General features: G+C 51.1%; 2 protein-coding genes across 5 annotated transcripts in view; one reads left to right on the top strand and one right to left on the bottom strand.

Moving 5' to 3' along the window:
* The first annotated feature begins 12,301 nt into the window (after positions 1-12,301).
* On the top strand, positions 12,302-14,552 carry RPS27 (ribosomal protein S27). The gene is made up of 4 exons (XM_074980507.1): positions 12,302-12,351; positions 12,580-12,688; positions 13,354-13,464; positions 14,322-14,552. Exons 1-4 carry the CDS (start codon positions 12,346-12,348, stop codon positions 14,348-14,350), a joined length of 255 nt encoding a protein of 84 aa, XP_074836608.1. The 5' UTR covers positions 12,302-12,345; the 3' UTR covers positions 14,351-14,552.
* Positions 14,553-15,010: 458 nt separating this feature from the next.
* NUP210L (nucleoporin 210 like) overlaps positions 15,011-18,041 on the bottom strand; it is a 59,128-nt gene continuing 56,097 nt past the window's right edge. For all 4 annotated transcript variants that reach the window (XM_074980503.1, XM_074980504.1, XM_074980505.1 and 1 more), the window contains 3 exons: positions 17,650-17,754; positions 15,795-15,869; positions 15,011-15,357 (listed from right to left, as the gene is read on the bottom strand). In XM_074980503.1, coding sequence (XP_074836604.1) covers positions 15,266-15,357; positions 15,795-15,869; positions 17,650-17,754 — 272 coding nt within the window. In that variant the 3' untranslated portion in view covers positions 15,011-15,265. The remainder of the gene's footprint in view (positions 15,358-15,794; positions 15,870-17,649; positions 17,755-18,041) is intronic.

Raw genomic sequence — 18,041 nt, 5'->3', positions numbered from 1 at the left:
ACAAAACCCCAACCCCTCATGCCACCGCATGCCCACTTTGCAACCCCACCAGGTGAGAGTGAGGGAGCAGGCGGAGCTTTGGCAAAGGGGCATGGCTTTGAAAATGGGGCGTGGCCTCCACAGGGACGGTTTCCCCTCGGTGACGTTATCGGGCTAGGGTGACATCACCCAGTGCTTCGCCCCGCCCGTGGTGGCGTGACACAGGATGGACGGGACCCTAGTCCTAGGCTTCCTTCAGTCTGTGTAGACTATGGATTGTGCCCTTCATAACTCCATTTAAGATCGCCATTTGCAGCGTTGACTGTGACTGTGGAGGCCCACATGTGAGTGACAGTCCTTGCTATATCTGCTGCATATGTAGTGGGTGTCTGGCAGGTCCTTGCTGTCCTTTCTACGGGCTCACTTCTCCTCTGCCAGCTGTCTGATCTTTATGGCTGCGTCTACACGTGCACGCTACTTCGAAGTAGCGGCAGTAACTTCGAAATAGCGCCCGTCACGTCTACACGTGTTGGGCGCTATTTCGAAGTTGAAATCGACGTTAGGCGGCGAGACGTCGAAGTCGCTAACCCCATGAGGGGATGGGAATAGCGCCCTACTTCGACGTTCAACATCGAAGTAGGGACGTGTAGACGATCCGCGTCCCGCAACATCGAAATAGCGGGGTCCTCCATGGCGGCCATCAGCTGGGGGGTTGAGAGATACTCTCTCTCCAGCCCTTGCGGGGCTCTGTGGTCACCGTGGGCAGCAGCCCTTAGCCCAGGGCTTCTGGCTGCTGCTGCTGCAGCTGGGGGTCCGTGCTGCATATACAGGGTCTGCAACTAGTTGTTGGCTCTGTGTATCTTGCACTGTTTAATGAAAGTGTGTCTGGGAGGGGCCCTTTAAGGGAGCGACTTGCTGTTGAGTCCGCCCCGTGACCCTGTCTGCAGCTGTGCCTGGCTCCCTTATTTCGATGTGTGCTACTTTGCCGCGTAGACGTTCCCTCGCTGTGCCTATTTCGATGTTGGGCTGAGCAACGTCGAAGTTGAACATCGACGTTGCCAGCCCTGGAGGACGTGTAGACGTTATTCATCGAAATAGCCTATTTCGATGTCGCAACATCGAAATAAGCTATTTCGAAGTTGGGTGCACGTGTAGACGTAGCCTATCTCGCCCTTCTGAAGGCCCTTGTGTAGTTCCTGCTTCCAGCTGCTGCGGTCGTCTGCCAGCTCTTCCCAACTATCTGGGTCGATGTCTACCTCCTTGAGGTCCCTCTTACAGACGTCTTTGTAGCACAACTGGGGGCGTCTGGGAGGTCTTTTGCCACAGGCTAGCTCGCCATACAGGATGTCTTTTGGGATCCTTCCATCTTTCATCCTGTGGATGTGGCCAAGCCAGCGGATCTGCCGCTGCCTGAGGAGGGTGTGCATGGTTGGGATTCCAGCTTGCTCCAGGACCACATTGTTGGGCACTCTGTCCTTCCATGATATCCCAAGAATGCGCCTGAGGCCACACAAGTGGAAGACATTCAGCCTCTTTTCCTGGCGGGCGTACAAAGTCCAAGACTCGCTGCCGTAGAGGAGGATGCAGGTTCTGTAGACTTGCATTTTGGTGTGAGTGTACAGCTTGTCGTTTTTCCACACTCTCTTGCGAAGTCTGGACAGAGATATGGCTGCTTTTCCAATCCTCCTATTTAGCTCAGTCTCCAGCGACAGGGTGTCAGTGATGGTGGACCCGAGGTAAGTAAACTCCTGGATGACCTCTAGTGTGTAATTGTCAATGCTGATTGATGGAGGTTCAGCAACGTCCTGACCAAGTACATTTGTCTTCTCTAGGCGGATGGTGAGCCCGAAGTCCTTGCCTGCTTTGGAGAACTGATCCAGCAGTTTTTGAAGCTGGTCTTCTGTGTGTGTCACTACAGCAGCGTCGTCTGCGACCAGCACGTCTCCAATGAGCACTGCCCGCACCTGAGACTTAGCCTTCAGCCTTGCAAGATTAAACAGTTTCCCGTCAGATCTTGTGTGCAAAGTGATGCCCTGTGTTGAGGACCCAAAGGCTGTTTCAGGAGGAGTGCGAAGAAGATCCCGAACAATGTCGGAGCAAGGACGCATCCTTGTTTGACGCTGCTCCTGATACTGAAGGCATCTGATGATGTGCCGTTATACTGGATGGTTCCTCTCGTGTCTTCGTGGAAAGCCTGAATCATCTTGAGTAGCCGTGGTGGACAGCCTATCTTGTGGAGCAATTTAAACAGTCCATCCCTACTGACCGAGTCGAAAGCCTTGGTCAGGTCGATGAAGACGACATAGAGAAGTTACTCACCATAGTAACGGTAGTTCTTCGAGATGTGTCCCCGTGGGTGCTCCACAATAGGTGTTGGGCTCGCCCAGCGCCGCAGATCGGAAATCTTCCAGCAGTTTCTCCTGGATCGCGCATGTGCTGGCGTGCACCACCCCCCTCCGCGCCCCCGGCCGTGTGCGCGATCCGGTCCCCGCCAGTTCCTTGACCAACCGCCTCGGATGCTCCTGAAAAACACTAGACAGAGATCCGAAGCGGGGAGGATGGGTGGGTAGTGGAGCACCCACAGGGACACATCTCGAAGAACCACCGTTACTACGGTGAGTAACTTCTCTTTCTTCGAGTGTCCCCGTGGGTGCTCCACAATAGGTGACTATCCAGCAGTAACCCAAGTAAGGAGATGGGTAATCGGTTTATGTGCAGCTTGCCCCCGAGAGGACTGCTGTCGACAGACGGGTATCCTCTTCGAATACCCAAGGCAGGGCATAATGCTCGGTGAAGGTGTCGTATGATGACCAGCTCGCCGCTCTACAGATGTCTTTTAATGCGATGCCCTTGAAGAAGGCTGTTGATGCCGCCACCACCCTGGTGGAATGAGCCCTGGGTGGGGCCAGCAAAGGAGCTCGTTTTGAAGCTCGTAACACATTTTTATACAGGACACAATGTGCTTAGAGATTCTCTGTGAAGAGAGACCTTCTCCTTTTGACCTGGGAGTGAGAGAGACTAGGAGCCCGTCCATTTTCCGGAAGGACTTAGTTCTGTCTATGTAGAAGGCCAACGCCCTCCTCACATCCAGGAGAGGCAGGCGCACCTCCTTGCCGGAGCTGTGAGGCTTCGGGTAAAACGAGGGTAAAACTATTGGCTCATTAAGATTGGACTCTGAAGAGACTTTTGGAACAAAGGCTGGGTGCAGCCTTAAGGTTACCGCCTCCTTTGAGAATACTGTGCAGTGCAGCGTTGCCATCACTGCCGCAAGCTCACTCACCCTGCGGGCTGACGTAGTTGCAAGGAGGAAGGTTGTTTGTTTGTTTGTTTGTTTTCCGTAAGGAGACGTATGGGAACTGTGGCTAATGGTTCAAAAGGTGGACCCGATAGCGTGCTGAGCATGAAGTCCAAATTCCACGATGGTGGAAGCGGTTTCCAAAGGGGGTACAGGTTTACCAGCCCCTTCAAGAACCTGGTAATGATAGAATGGGCGAATACCGTGGGCCCTTCCTTTGTATGCCAAAAGGCTGATATAGCGGCGAGGTGGACCTGTAGCGAGGATAGAGAAAACCCGCCTCTCTTGAGGTCCAATAAGTATTCTAGTATTGCAGGTACAGGAACGTCAAGGGGAGCTAACTGCTTGGCGGAACACCAGGCTGTGAATCAAGTCCATTTCTGCTTGTAAGTCCTCCTGGTGGAGGTCCTTCGGCTACATTCCAGGACTTGTTGTACTCCCTCCGTACACGTGCTCTTTAAAGAGCTGAGCCATGGATTAGCCATGCTTGTAGGTGCAGACCCTGAGGGTGCAGGTGCACTATGGACCCCTGAGCCTGCGTGAGTAAGTCCAGTGCCACCGGTAGAGGGAGCGGTGGGCGGTCTGACATGCGCAAAAGCAAGGGAAGCCATTGCTGCCGATCCCAAGCGGGACTATGAGTATCATGTGAGCTCTCTCCCTCCTGTCTCTGTGCAAGACCTTGTGGCAAACAGATCAACCTGGGGAAACCCCGATGTATGAAAAATGCGCTGTAGCAGATCGGAGCGGATCTGCCATTCGTGCGTGATTGCGAAGCGCCTGCTCAGCTGATCTGCTTTCACGGTGTGAGCACCCAGCAAGTACGAGGCTTTCAATGTTATGTTGTTGGCGATGCACCAATTCTACAATTGGACTGCTTCTGCACATAGGGCATGGGATCGTGCTCCTCCTTGTCGATTGATGTAAAACATAGTGGAGGTATTGTCGGGATTGAATCCCGACTACTTTGCCATGTAGGTAATCTCGAAAATGTTTGCAGGCATTGAACACTGCTCTGAGCTCCAGCATGGTTATGTGCAGTGTCTGTTCCGCAGGGGACCATAGCCCTTGCGTTACCTTGTCGCCGATGTGCGCTCCCCATCCTATGTGGGAGGCGTCGGTAGTAAGAAAAAATAGAAATTTGTGGTTGGTGAAAAGGCACCCCCACTGGCAGATTCTCGGGGTTTTCCCACCACGCCAGGGATCTGTGCACCTCTGTTGCAGGCGACACCACCCTGTGGACAGTGTGGGATGCCGTTTTGTAAACGCTTGCCAGCCAATGCTGCAGGCTTCACATGTGCAACCTGGCATTCTGTACCACAAACGTCGCTGCCGCCATGTGGCCCAGCAGCTGTAAGCATGTTAAGACTGGCACCGTGGGGCTGTATGTGATGACTTGCACCAGCGAAATGATTGTGCGGAAGCAGGCGTCGGGTAGGTACACCCTTGCTGGGATAGAGGTTATGCGTGCCCCTATGAACTCTATATCTTGTGTAGGTTCGGACTTTGACTTTGCGAGGTTGGTGACTAGGCCCAGCGAAGAAAACGTGTCCGCTGTGACGCGTATCATGCATGAGACCTCTGCCTTCGAGGCCCCTTTTAGCAGGCAGTCGCCCAGATATGGGAAAAATAAACACCCCCTGTCTGTGCAGGTAGGCTGACACCACTGCCAGGGTTTTGGTAAAGACTCTGGGGGCCGAGGAGAGGCCGAACGGAAGAACCCTGTGCTGGAAGCGCTCCTGGCCGACCGTGAAGCGGAGGAAGCGTCTGTGTGCTGGGTGGATCGTTATATGAAAGTAAGCGTCTTGTAAGTCGAGTGCTGCAACCCAGTCTCCATCGTCCAGTGCTGTGAGTATCAAGGCAACTGTGATCATCCGAAAACGTTGCTTGCACAAGTAACGGTTGAGGTCCCGAAGATCTAAGATGGGCCTCCAGTCTCCTGTTTTCTTCTCTGGTAGGAAGTAGCGTGAATAAAAACCTTCCCCTGGAATTATTCCGGCACTCTTTCCACCGCCCCTATGAACATAAGGTTCACCCAAGGGTTTTGAAAGAACTCAAATGTGAAATTGCGGAGTTATTAACAGTGGTTTGTAACCTATCCTTTAAATCCGCTTCGGTACCCAATGACTGGAAGACGGCCAATATAACGCCAATATTTAAAAAAGGCTCCAGAGGAGACCCTGGCAATTATAGACCGATAAGTCTAACATCAGTACCAGGCAAATTAGTAGAAACAATAGTAAAGAATAAAATTGCAAGTCACGTAGAAGAGCACAAATTGTCAGGCAAAAGTCAGCATGGTTTCTGCAGAGGGAAGTCGTGTCTAACTAATCTATTAGAATTCTTTGAAGGGGTTAATAAACATGCAGACAAGGGGCACCCAGTGGACATAATATACCTAGATTTCCAGAAAGCCTTTGACACGGTCCCACACCAAAGGCTTTTATGTAAATTAGGTGGTCATGGGATAGGAGGAAAGATCCTTTCATGGATCGGGAATTGGTTAAAAGGGTTGGAATAAATGGTAAATTTTCACAATGGATGGGGGTAACTAGTGGTGTTCCCCAGGGGTCAGTCCTGGGACCGATCCTGTTCAACTTGTTCATCAATGATCTAGAAAATGAGGTAACCAGTGAGGTGGCAAAATTTGCAGATGACACCAAGTTGTTCAGGACAGTCAAAACCAAAAGGGATTGTGAAGAACTACAAAAAGATCTCAACAAACTGAGTGACTGGGCAGCAAAATGGCAAATGAAATTTAATGTGGGTAAGTGTAAGGTAATGCATGTTGGAAAAAATAACCCAAATTACACGTACAACGTGATGGGGTCAAATCTAGATACGACAGATCAGGAAAGGGATCTTGGAGTTATAGTGGATAGTTCTCTGAAGACATCCACTCAGTGTGCAGCGGCAGTTAGTAAAGCAAATAGGATGTTAGGAATTATTAAAAAAGGGATAGATAATAAGACAAAAGATATCATACTTCCTCTGTATAAAACTATGGTACGCCCACATCTTGAGTACTGTGTGCAGATGTGGTCTCCTCACCTCAAAAAAGACATATTGGCATTAGAAAAGGTTCAGAAAAGGGCGACTAAGATGATTAGGGGTTTGGAACGGGTCCCATATGGGGAGAGGCTAGAGAGACTGGGACTTTTCAGTCTGGAAAAGAGGCGATTGAGGGGCGATATGATAGAGGTATATAAAATCATGAATGGTGTGGAGAAAGTGAATATAGAAAAATTATTTACCTTTTCCCATAATACAAGAACTAGGGGACACCAAATGAAATTGATGGGTAGTAGGTTCAAAACTAATAAAAGGAAATTTTTCTTCACACAGCGCACAGTCAACCTGTGGAACTTCTTGCCGGAGGAGGCTGTGAAGGCCAGGACTCTATTAGGGTTTAAAAAAGAGCTCAATAAATTTTTGCAGGTTAGGTCCATAAATGGCTATTAGCCAGGGATAAAGTATGGTGCCCTGGCCTTCAGTACAGGGGCAGGAGATGGATGGCAGGAGATAAATCACTTGATCATTGTCTTCTGTTCTCCTTCTCTGGGGCACCTGGCATTGGCCACTGTCGGCAGACGGGATACTGGGCTGGATGGATCTTTGGTCTGACCCAGTATGGCCGTTCTTATGTTCTTATTAGGATAAAATTTTTCCCTCCTGTATGGTGGAGTATAAATGCCCAAGGTTCTAAGTGCAGCACTCGAGTCCTTACTGGAGTGAGGGACCAAGTCGGTTGAGTCTGCAAACAGCTTTTATGTATCAAAGGGAAGATCCACGATCTTCGCCTGTAGGTCCCTCGGGATACCCGACATCTGGGGCCAGGATTCTCTACGCATGACCACTGCTGTAGCCGTTGAACGTGCTGCCGTGTCCGCCATGTCCAGGGCAATCTGGACTCCTGTCCGCGATGCTGCGTAGCCCTCTTGAATAATCGCCTTTAACACCAGCTTTTTGTCTTCTGGAAGTGAATCCATGAGGGGAGTAAGCCTGGAGTAATTATCAAAATTATGGTTTGCTAGGTGTGCCCATACAGTAATGGCTGACTCCAGAATGGCTTCGTCCAGCGGAATAGCAATTTTGGACAAAGCCGGGGGTCTCAAATTTTCCAGGAGTTTGTGATGTTTCTCCTGCACCTCTGCCGTTTGAATGTCTTACGTGAAGCCACCCTTTTAAACAGCTCCTGAAACTGTTTAAGGTCATCCGGGGGAGAGACCTCCCCGGGGGCCATGGCCTCATCTGGGGAGGATGAGGAGGAACCACTAGGGTAAACCTCCCTCGAACCCTCGGGCTCTTGTGGTCGATGATACACTTGCTCGCTTGAGGATTGTGAAGGAAAGTCTCGGGGTTCTAAAATTAACTCCCCTTGAGATAACTGTGTTTCTGTCCCCGATCGGGAGCGCCCACGGGGGTATTGGGCGGCTGGGGGGGACCTGCCCCTGGGTGTAGGCCTGTGGTGTCTGTGTCCAGCATGATAAGGACGACCATGGCAGCATGGGCAAGGGTCCGGGGATGGAGACCTAGACCACTCACGGGGTGTGTACCCCCGATGTCTGGGAGAGCGAGACCTCCGCGACGACACAGATAGAGGTGAAACTGGCTTGTGCTAGTACTCCAGGGGATCCAATCCCAGAAATGGTGAAGGTGGCCCAAGCCCTGGTGCCATTGGTTGGAGGAACGGAGGAGGTGGTTCCGGATGGGCCGGTGGAGACACAGGCCTTCGGTGCGGCGTGTGTATCACAGGGGGAGGGCTTGGTGCTAACAGCAGTGCAGCCCTGTCCGGAGATGGACTGCAGTGCCGGGCTTTTGATTTTGCCTTGCCCCTCCCCTGCAGGGCCGGCACCGCCCCCTTCCGTGCCGGGGATCTCGGCCCCGCTGTCGGTGCCGCGCGGGTATCCTCCTCCGATGCCTGCAGGCTCCGTGCCTGGCGCCCCTGCACCATTGGTGCCGCGGGGACCGGTGCCACCTGTGGCGGTGCCACCGGGTCTGGTGCTTGCCTCGCTGACGCTCTAGGCGCCGCGTGTGCTGGCTGTTGTATAACCGGAGGCTCAGCCTCTGCCACGTGCGCTGCCGCGCTGCCGCTTGCCTGAGTATGCGGCTGGTGGCTGTGTGCTCCGCTCGTCCTGCTCGCTGCAAACGCCGGCAAGGATCGAGCCAGGGAGAGTTTCCTCCGTTTCTGCACCGAGGGGGTCAGAGAAAACTGCCCTCCTCTTATGCAACCCAGAGGGCCCTTCTGGGTGAGGCTTCTCCGGCAAGTCCAGCTGGAGAGCCTTAACAACAAGAGCATTTTACGCCTCATCACTCTGTCCTCCCTGGCCCTGGCTGTGAGCTTAGCACAGTGAGAACACTTCTGGGTAGCCGGTGATTCCCGCAGGCAGCGGATGCATTCGCTATGCCCCACGGAGGCCGGAATAGCTTTGCAGCATGACTCCCGCTTTGTAAAACCTGAAGAGGCCATTGCGGTGAGTCCTTTACTGTTAATAGGGTACTTAGCACTTAATCCATGCCTTTCCACCCCAAATAGTGATCACCGGCCTGCGGGTCAGCGGGCGGCCTAAATAGCCTTCACGTCCACTCTTCTCTTCTCCGCTCCTCTCTTTTTCTTTTCTTTTTTTTTTTTTGCTGATATTCTCTTTGTCTTTGCTTTCTCTCTTTTTTTTTTTTTTTTTTTTAATAACCAAAAACAACAAATGACACGTAGAAAAAAAACACTATTTAATCTGACTCTGGCCTTAGCCTGAGTAAATTCCATCTGCAGCCGATGGCGGTTGAGAAGGAACTGGCAGGGACCGGATCGCGCACGCGGCCGGGGGTACGCAGGGGGGCGGTGCGCGCCGGCGCATGCGCAATCCAGGAGAAACTGCTGGAAGATTTCCAATCTGCGGTGTCGGGCGAGCCCGACACCTATTGTGGAGCACCCACGGGGACACTCGAAGAAGAAAGAGTGGTTTTCTCTGCTCCCTGCATTTCTCCTGCAGCTGCCTCATGGAGAAGGTCATGTCAATGGTAGAACTCTTGGCGTGGAATCCACACTGAGATTCAGGATACACCCTCTCAGCGAGCTTCTGGAGTCTGCTGACGAGGACACGAGCGAACAATTTACCAGTGATACTTAGCAGGGAGATTCCATGGTAATTGTTGCAGTCACTTCTGTCTCCTTTGCTCTTATACAAGGTTACAATGTTGGTGTCCCACATAGCCTGTGGAACCTCACCGTCTCTCCAGCACAGGCACAGCAGCTCATGTAGGGGTTCCAGGAGTGTGTCCAAGGCACACTTGATTACCTCTGATGGTATACCATCCTGGCCTGGGGCCTTTCCTACTGCAGTGCTGTCAATAGCTTTCTTCAATTTGACCACAGTTGGTTCCTGGTCCAGCTCGTCCATGACTGACAGGAGCTCGACGGCGTTGAGGGCTGTATCAACCACAATGTTCTTGCATGAGTACAGCTCGGAATAGTGCTCAACCCATCACTCCATCTGTTTGGCTTTGTCAGAGATGACTTCACCAGATTTGGATTTCAGAGGTGCCGTCTTGTTCTGGATGGGTCCCATTGCCTTCTTTATGCCCTCGTATATTCCCCTGAGATTACCAGAGTCAGCACAGGTCGGGATACTGCTGCATAGTTTAAGCCAGTAGTTGTTGGCACAGTGCCTGGATGTCTGCTGTACTATTCTTCTGGCTGCTCTGAGTGCTTGCTGGGTACTCTGACTCGGTGAGTGTTTATACTCCAGAAGTGCAGCGCGCTTCTTTTCGATGACTGAAATCATCTCATCGGAGTTAGCTTTGAACCAGTCATTTGTGTTTCCAGCTCTTCTTCCAAACACTGACAAGGCCGTATTGCAGATTGTGTCCCTCATATGCTGCCACCTGGATGTCGCATCAGCACCCCCAGGGCTGCTGCGCAGATTCTCCTCAAGGGTGTCTCTGAACATTTCAGCTTTTTCTGAGTTTGCCGTCTTTCTGGCATCAATGCAGGGCCTTCCAGCTGGTTTAGAATGGTGCAGCCTCTTGGGTCTCAGCTTGAGCTTGGAGCAGACTAGCGAATTATCTGTATCACAGTCGGCCCTATGGTAGCTGCATGTCAGGAGGATGTTTTTGAGGTTGTCGCGTCTGGTAATGACCAAGTCTAATTGGTGCCAGTGTTTTGAGTGTGGGTGTATCCATGACACTCTGCGCTGTGGCTTGGTTCAGAAAAATGTGTTTGTGATGCACAGATTGTGGTACGTGCAACGTTTGAGGAGACGCTGTCCATTGTCATTCATTTTTCCCACACCAAAGTGACCTAGGCAAGAGGGCCATGAGTCACGATCGACTCCAACTCTTGCATTGAAGTCACCCAAAAGGTACAATTGGTCATGAGCAGGTATTTGCACTATGGTGGCACTGAGTTTGTCACAGAACTTGTCCTTTGCTTCTGGCGTGGCGTTCAGGATTGGAGCATAAGTGCTGATCAGGTGGACAGGACCAGCGCAGGTTTGAAGTTTGACCTGAAGGAGTGTTTCTGATCCGCCCGTGACTAGTTCCACCATTTGCAGAATGGTGTTTCTGATGGCAAAGCTGACACTGTGCTCCCTGGATTCCTCTTGGGCTTTGCCCTGGCAGAAAAAGGTCTAGTCCTTTTCCTTTAGGGATCCTGAAGCTGTGAGTTGTGTCTCCTGCAAAGTGGCGATGCCAGCTTGGAGCCTCTTCAGTTCCCCGTTGATGACAGCGGTCTTTTGGGTGTTGCTGATGTCCTGAAGATCTTCAGTCAAACTGGTCAACATGGTCCACACATTCCAACAAGCAAGCTTGAAACTTTGATGATTTCCTTTTCTTAATAATTTTCTTATTGGTTTGTCTGGTGCTCATTTCAGTCACTTGTCAGGTTTGGGAACCTTAAGCCTCATGCACCCAGTGAGGCAGGTGAACTGTGGCGAGACAGCACCCTACTGGCTGGGGGCTGCCCAGCTTGAGGCAGGCGGTGACTGTCCAGTGAGATGCGAGGATCTCTCCCACCGTCGGAAGCAACCCCTGGCGCTCGTTCTCTACGCCAATCGAGCAAGAGCTTGTAACCGGTATCTGTTGCCTCCCGTGTTGGTTCAATGCTGTTAAGCGATGCTGGAGAACCTCTCCAGGCGCGAGTCTGGGCAATTTTTATGGAGACTCTGGGCTGCCCAGATGCCAGCCCCCCGGCTTTACTGATACAGTCCAAAGCAGAGGGTAACCTCCACGTCTGGTACCAGCTCAGCTGCAGGAGTTGCCGGGTCAATGCCAGAAGTTGGCACAGAACCGCCTTAGGCCTCCCCTCCGGGTTTTCTGTCAGGGTTTACGCCCTGAGCTTTGCTCCTTCCCAGGATAAGCCACAGGGCAGTGGGGCGTCTTCCTCCGCCTTCGCAGGCGCTGTCGATTTGCAGCACCGCACCTCCTGGTCGGCCGTGGAGACCGGGCATCCGAAGGGCGAAGGACCCGGTCCCTCCACGAGGTCGGTGTGTGCGACAGACCAGACCCGCTCCGCGTGTGCCGCCTGCGGGCTGACGCAGGTGCCCGGGGGATGCGTCGCTGTAACGCACAACACCGGCTAGGAGCCAACAGCGAGAGCTGAGTGGTGGGTGAGGACCGGTGCTTCCGTCCGCCTGAAAAGCCGCAGCTGCCGGAGACGCACAGGTACCACCTCTGCCCCAGACACCCCATATCCTCCGGGCGGGACCCTGAGGCACGGTGATAGGGGGCGCCTCAGCAGCCTGCCCCCCGACCTTCCCAAGATGGCGTCATTACCCACGCCCTCAGCCTGTGAACAGGCCGACCTTCTGAACATGGCCGGCTGCGTGCGTGCGTGCGTGCGTGCGTGCGAGTGAGGGACTCGACCTTCGTGGCATGGCGACGCCGACCGTACGTAATGACCGTATAGCGTCCTCGCGAGCTCCCCTTGCACGTTGGCTGGTCACCCGGACCTTTCCAAGATGGCAGCGAGGCCGCGCCGAATCCTCACTTCCGCCCGTGCGGGGGAACCCCGGAGCGGATATAGGCGCCCCGCTTTCCGGCCGCGACCTCTTTTCGGCCGCGGCTGCCTGCACGCGGACATGCCTGTGAGTGCGGGCGAGCGGCCCTGGCCCCGCTGCCCCCAGGCTCGGCTCGGCTCGGCTCGGCTCGGCTGGGCCCGGCCTCGGCCTCGCGGGGCGGGCGGCGCGGACCCGACCGGGAGCGGGAGGCGGTGGAGCGGGGCGATGGCGGCGGGGAGGGACCAAGATGGCGGCGGGGGGCGGTTGGGGCGGGGGGTCCCCCGGCCGGCCTAACCCGCGGCGCTCGGCTTGCAGCTGGCGAAGGACCTGCTGCATCCCTCCCCCGAGGAGGAGAAGCGGAAACACAAGAAGAAGCGCCTGGTTCAGAGTCCGAACTCCTATTTCATGGACGTGAAGTGCCCAGGTGAGCCCCCGGGCTGTGCCCCGGCCCCTGCCCCGAGCCGCCGGCGGAGCTGACGCTCTCCGAACGCTCGAGAGGCGGTGGGGGCTGACGCCTTTGCGGGGCTGAGCGCCGCACAGGGGCTAGCGTGCGGCGCGCACTAGGGGAGAGCAGGCCCAGGGGAACCCGGGGCCCTCTTGGACAGACCCGTACATCTTTTCTCTGGAGTCCGGGCGCTGAGTCTTTCTTCAACGCATGTGCACCCCGACAAAAAGACTCCCCCGGGCAATCGTAGCGAAGCACGAGCCTCTTTGTGCCTCTTGGGTAGTACCCGCTCTGGGATTCCCTCATCCCCATTGTGTTTGGTGCTAGCCGGTTCAGCGTAGCTAGTGGACAACTGACTTTTTTCCTTGGAGGCCCAGGGAGAGGGCTCCCAGTCTCCACTACCACCGTTTAAAATGCAGTTTTTAAAGGTTTGTTTTGCAAGACGCCTGCCCTTAGTATTGGCATGACTGTTGAAACACTTTTTAGAGTCTCCCTTAACCCTCTTCTCTGTCACCACCAGCTTGCAGCAAGCACTGGGCTGCTGAAAATGAAGTATTTCTCCACTTGGAACAAATGAGAAAACTGGCCTTCATCAGTGAAAACAACCCTGGCCTGGCTCTTCTCACACTTTTACTTTGTTTCAGGTTGCTATAAAATCACCACTGTATTCAGCCATGCACAGACTGTGGTTCTCTGTGTTGGCTGCTCAACTGTGTTGTGCCAGCCTACTGGAGGAAAGGCAAGGCTTACAGAAGGTAAACAAGATTTTATACTTAAAAAATCTACTACCTAATATCCTGTTTTTCTCCAGCTCTTTTAATCTGAGCATCTTAAACTGTTCTGAGCATGGAACGTGTATCTCGGTTCTCACTGCATCTGCACTCTGTGTTACGGATAATACCGTTGATTCTGAATTTAATCTTGGGTAGCACTTGAGAGCAAGTCTGGGTCTGGCTTGTGGGTGCCTGAAGTGCTTGGAGGGAGTGGGTTTGCTAACTGATGGTCCTTTTAAGTAATCAGTGAAGTTAGTGTCTAGTGTAGATAGTAGGGACAGATTTACTAGAAATCTTGCGATTCTTGAACCCTTTGCTTTGGGGGTTAGTTATTTTCTGGCCTCCCTAAGAGGGTCACTGCAAACATTCAAATTTTACTGCTGGCCTTGGTGGTTGAGCCATGCTTGGCTTATCTCAGGAAGTTCCATGTTTTGCAGGCTCTGCTACAGTTAATTGTCTAATGATGGCTCTGACAATGGATTTGACTGTGGGCTGTAGCTGCCTGAGGTCTTGCTGAGCAATGAGAACCTTGTTTGCCTCAGGCATGGTCCCCAAAGGCCTTGTGCTACTGTCCCCCTCCTGTGGGGTAGCACCAGTGTTTCCCCAAAAGCTGTGTGCTTGGGTGGTGGCCACATAGGAGAGAGTCAGATGCTGACCAGGAGAGCACCCTCTTCAGCTGGCTGCATGTTCGTTAGTGGTACACACAACACTTACTCTGTGCATGGATGGAAAAAATGGAATATATGTCAGTGTACTATAGACAAAGGATTTAAGAACCCTCCAACCCTGTGCAGGCTGGTGTGGTGCTTGGGGTTATTTACTGTTCTCTCCTCATCTAGGATGCTCCTTCCGACGAAAGCAGCACTAAACTAAGGTGTGTCTAAGATGGGTGGGACTACCTGCACAGTTGGGGCACAGACAAATACAGATGTCTCCGGAGGATGGGATTCAGCCACAGAGTGACATTGTCAAGGTGCAAGCAGAAGGGTTTTAAAATGTCTATGGAATGTGACTTTCATACTGTCCCTGTAGCTTCATCCATCTGTCAATAAATTTTGGATAAAACAGTTTCATCTGTTTAACTGAGTCCTCATGGTTACATTGTCCTCTTCTGGGGATGTCAAGGCCACCAGGCATGAGAGAACACTCCCTTTCTGGGCAGTTTGACTCCAGACTGCTTTTTATGTGCAACATGATGTGATGGTCCTGAACAGGGAAAGAATTTGCATGTGCAATGAGCATGTGTTTGCCTTAAAGTGACAGTGGTGGTAGGCTCTAACCCCACCCTTTAAGACTTCAGAATATTCCCCCTTGAAGTGGAAGTATCAACCACTCTGCCCTGCTGAGTGCAGGCTTTCACATGCGATAATAAAACGTTCTTCAAACCACAATAAGATGCTTTGCTACTATTTCACTACCCTGATCTTTACAGGCAGACCCCCAAATTCTGTTTGTAATGTATAATGCTATGCAAGTGCTTACAGGCCTGTAAAAGGTCTAAAAGTCAAACTGCTGGGTAGATTCTGGGTGCACCCCCCCGACCCTTTCTGGCCAGAAGCATGAGTGTTTTGGTGGCAGGTTGTACCACACTATTACAATAGAATGCCATGAGCCCTATTCTGCCTTTGCAACATGGGTGGGCACTGACTAGTGCTCATCACTGTGGCCTACAGGTGATAGTCAGCTTGTTTTCTCACAGAGGCAGGCAGGTGCTGTGACACCTAGTTAAGAACTACACACACCACATCATGCTTAGACACTTATTGTACAAAAAGGCATGGTTTCAGTAGTGCCTTCTTCGTACACTCCAAAGCCATAGTTGTGTCCTGTTTCTGCCAGGGTGTGGTGGAGCACTGGCTGGAGGATTTGAATAGCCTAGAGGTAAGGAGAGAGAGGTTATTCTGTTTAATATTGGACTACTTGTATATCAATTGACAAAAAAAAAGACAGGGTCTTACTGAAGACAGCTGGTGCTCTGAAAACTTTAAGCCCTTTATTGTACTTGGAAAAAGTGTGGGGGGAAATATCGTCATGGGTCAACTTTTGTTGGTACCCTTAAATAGAAGATATTGCATTGTATAGTTTGTAAAACCTTGGGCCAACAAGAAGTGCCTGCTGCTAGCTGAATTAATGTCTGGCTGTTCCAGAGCTAGACAGGTGAGTTTGTTTTACAGCAAATAGGCTGTGGGGAAGGAAGCACAAGTTTCTCACCTTATCTTAAGCAACTGACAAGCTACTGACCTCTACAAAGCATGTTCTAGATACGTATGTATGCAGCTTTTACACAGGTTTCATGGAGTATCCCACCTTACCTGGCTGAGGTGGAGTTGAGGTTGGCATGTACACAATAGGTACATTCTGCACTCTGGTGAGAAACGCATTGTATGCTGCAAAAATAACCAATTTGGTAAATGTCTAGACCAGGCTTGAAGCTGGTGTCATCCCTACACTAAATGTTTGTGTATAGTTTGAGTAAATTGTGACTTAAGCGACCAACACAAGACTGCTTTGGCCGCTCAGGAGCCAGGGCCTATTTCTGCAAGGAATCAGCCTCTACTCCTGAATGACACAGGGGGAGTTAAGATGCTTTAATTTAGGTGCATTGACTTGATACTTCTTGATTTGACTATCTTTCTGGACTGTTCCACATGGAGATGTAATGTTCAGCTTCAGTCAATTACAGGTTTGACTGAAGTACAATAAACCACACAAAGGTCTGAGCTTCTACCACAAGTTTAACTAAACCAATGCACTCATGTCAGAGGCAAAGGAGATTTCTGATGAACAGATTTCCCACAGCTTGTGCATGTCAGTCTGTTCTTACTGTTCATGCAGGTGTGTCAAAGAACAGAATGTACATTTTGGCACTGCTGGAAAAAATCCAAGTACAAAGCTACCAGGTGAAACAAGGGGCCATGTGGCACTTTTTATATATCCATCAGCCTGCCTTTTGCCAGTATACTACCTCAGCTCTGCTCCACGCTGACCATGTGTAGAGAAGTATCAGAGAGGGAGCCATGTTAGTTTGTATCTTTGAGAACAAGAAGTCCTGTGGCACCTTATAGACTAACATATTTTGGAGCGTAAGCTTTTGTGATGAAGTGGCTCTTTGCCCACGAAAGCTCATGCTCCAAAATATGTTAGTCTAAAAGGTGCCACAGGCCTTCTTGTTCGTGTGTAGACACACATTTGGCTTTTCCATGGAGAGTGCAAACCCTTGAGGAACTGAACTTATTAAATGTCATGAAATAACAGCTTTCAAGTATCTAAAGCAGTGCTAAGAGGAGGGAGAAAAAATAGTCTCCTTAATCTGAGGATAAAACAAGGAGCAAGGGGCTTAAACTGCAGCAAGGGACGTTTATGTTGGCAATTACAAAAAAAGCTTCCTAACAGGCATGGTGGTTAAACACTGGAATAAACTGCCTAGGGAGGCTGTGGAATCTTCAGCTGTGGAGATCTCAGAGGAGGTCTGACAAACACTTGTCAGGTGTGGCCTAGATTGGAGGTGTCCAACCAGTTCTAAAGGTAGCAGACTAGCCTCAGTCTGAAAAATATTTATTCAAGCCAACTAGCCAGTGTGTTGGACGCCAGTGGACAATATGGGGTTTGGTGCAGGGAATGCATTTGACGTCTCAAGGTTTGTGCAGTTCCAGTGTTCTATATAGGCCATAGACTGGATTATTACTGGCTCAGAGCAATGTGTGTTTATGCACATGCGCACAATCTCCTGGGGCAGAGAGCTGTGATGTTTCATATCAGAAATACAGTGTAATACGGGTATGAGCCTAGCCCTCCCGCTGCATGCAGCATAACCCAGCAGCCTAAAGCTCAAGAACTACAGGCTGTGAGCACAGTAGCAGGAACTTAGCCTATCGTCCTTCAAAGGGAGGTTCACTAAGCTACATGGCATTTATTGGGGGGGGGGGGGGGGGACTGCCTACTTTATATGGTCATTACAGATGGCTAGTTATTTACCTATATCTCTCTTACTTGTCAGTGGGGGGTGGGCAGGAGAATATATAAACCCTTTATGTGCTAGAAGTATTTTATTTCAGGACATGCTCTGAAGTAGTTTGAGCTGTATCTGGTGGGTTTTCAAACTGAACAAACACAAAGGTTTTCCCCTCATTTAATAATTAACTGCAAACCTCTTGTATTTTCACTTACTGAGAAAGATGACAGATGTTGATGCTAAAACAGCAAAAAGGGTAAAGAGAAGGATCTGGTAAGAGCCCATAAGCTGCTGGACCATGTCAGCTTTCTTGCACTGACCTAACATTTTCCAGAAAAAAATATAATTAGTCATGGCTGTAAGCAGACTCCTGGTTTCTCTAACCCCCCTTAAACTTTGTTGCAAGAACTGAAAGGGAATATTAAAAAAGCTATTTCAAAATTGTTTCTCCCTTCCATAGGAATTTGATGAGAGAACCTTAGGCAAAGAAGTTTTCTCCCTAGACTTGGTGCAACATAAACAACTACAGTGAAAGCTTCCTGGCTCAGGCCCCTGTCAAAGTGCCTCAGTGGGACTTGGAGGAACCATCTCATGGGCTGAGAGTAAT

Source organism: Carettochelys insculpta, chromosome 30 (genome assembly GCF_033958435.1).
Source record: "Carettochelys insculpta isolate YL-2023 chromosome 30, ASM3395843v1, whole genome shotgun sequence".
Classification (NCBI taxonomy): Eukaryota; Metazoa; Chordata; order Testudines; family Carettochelyidae; genus Carettochelys; species Carettochelys insculpta.
This window is presented reverse-complemented; position numbering and strand designations above follow the sequence as displayed.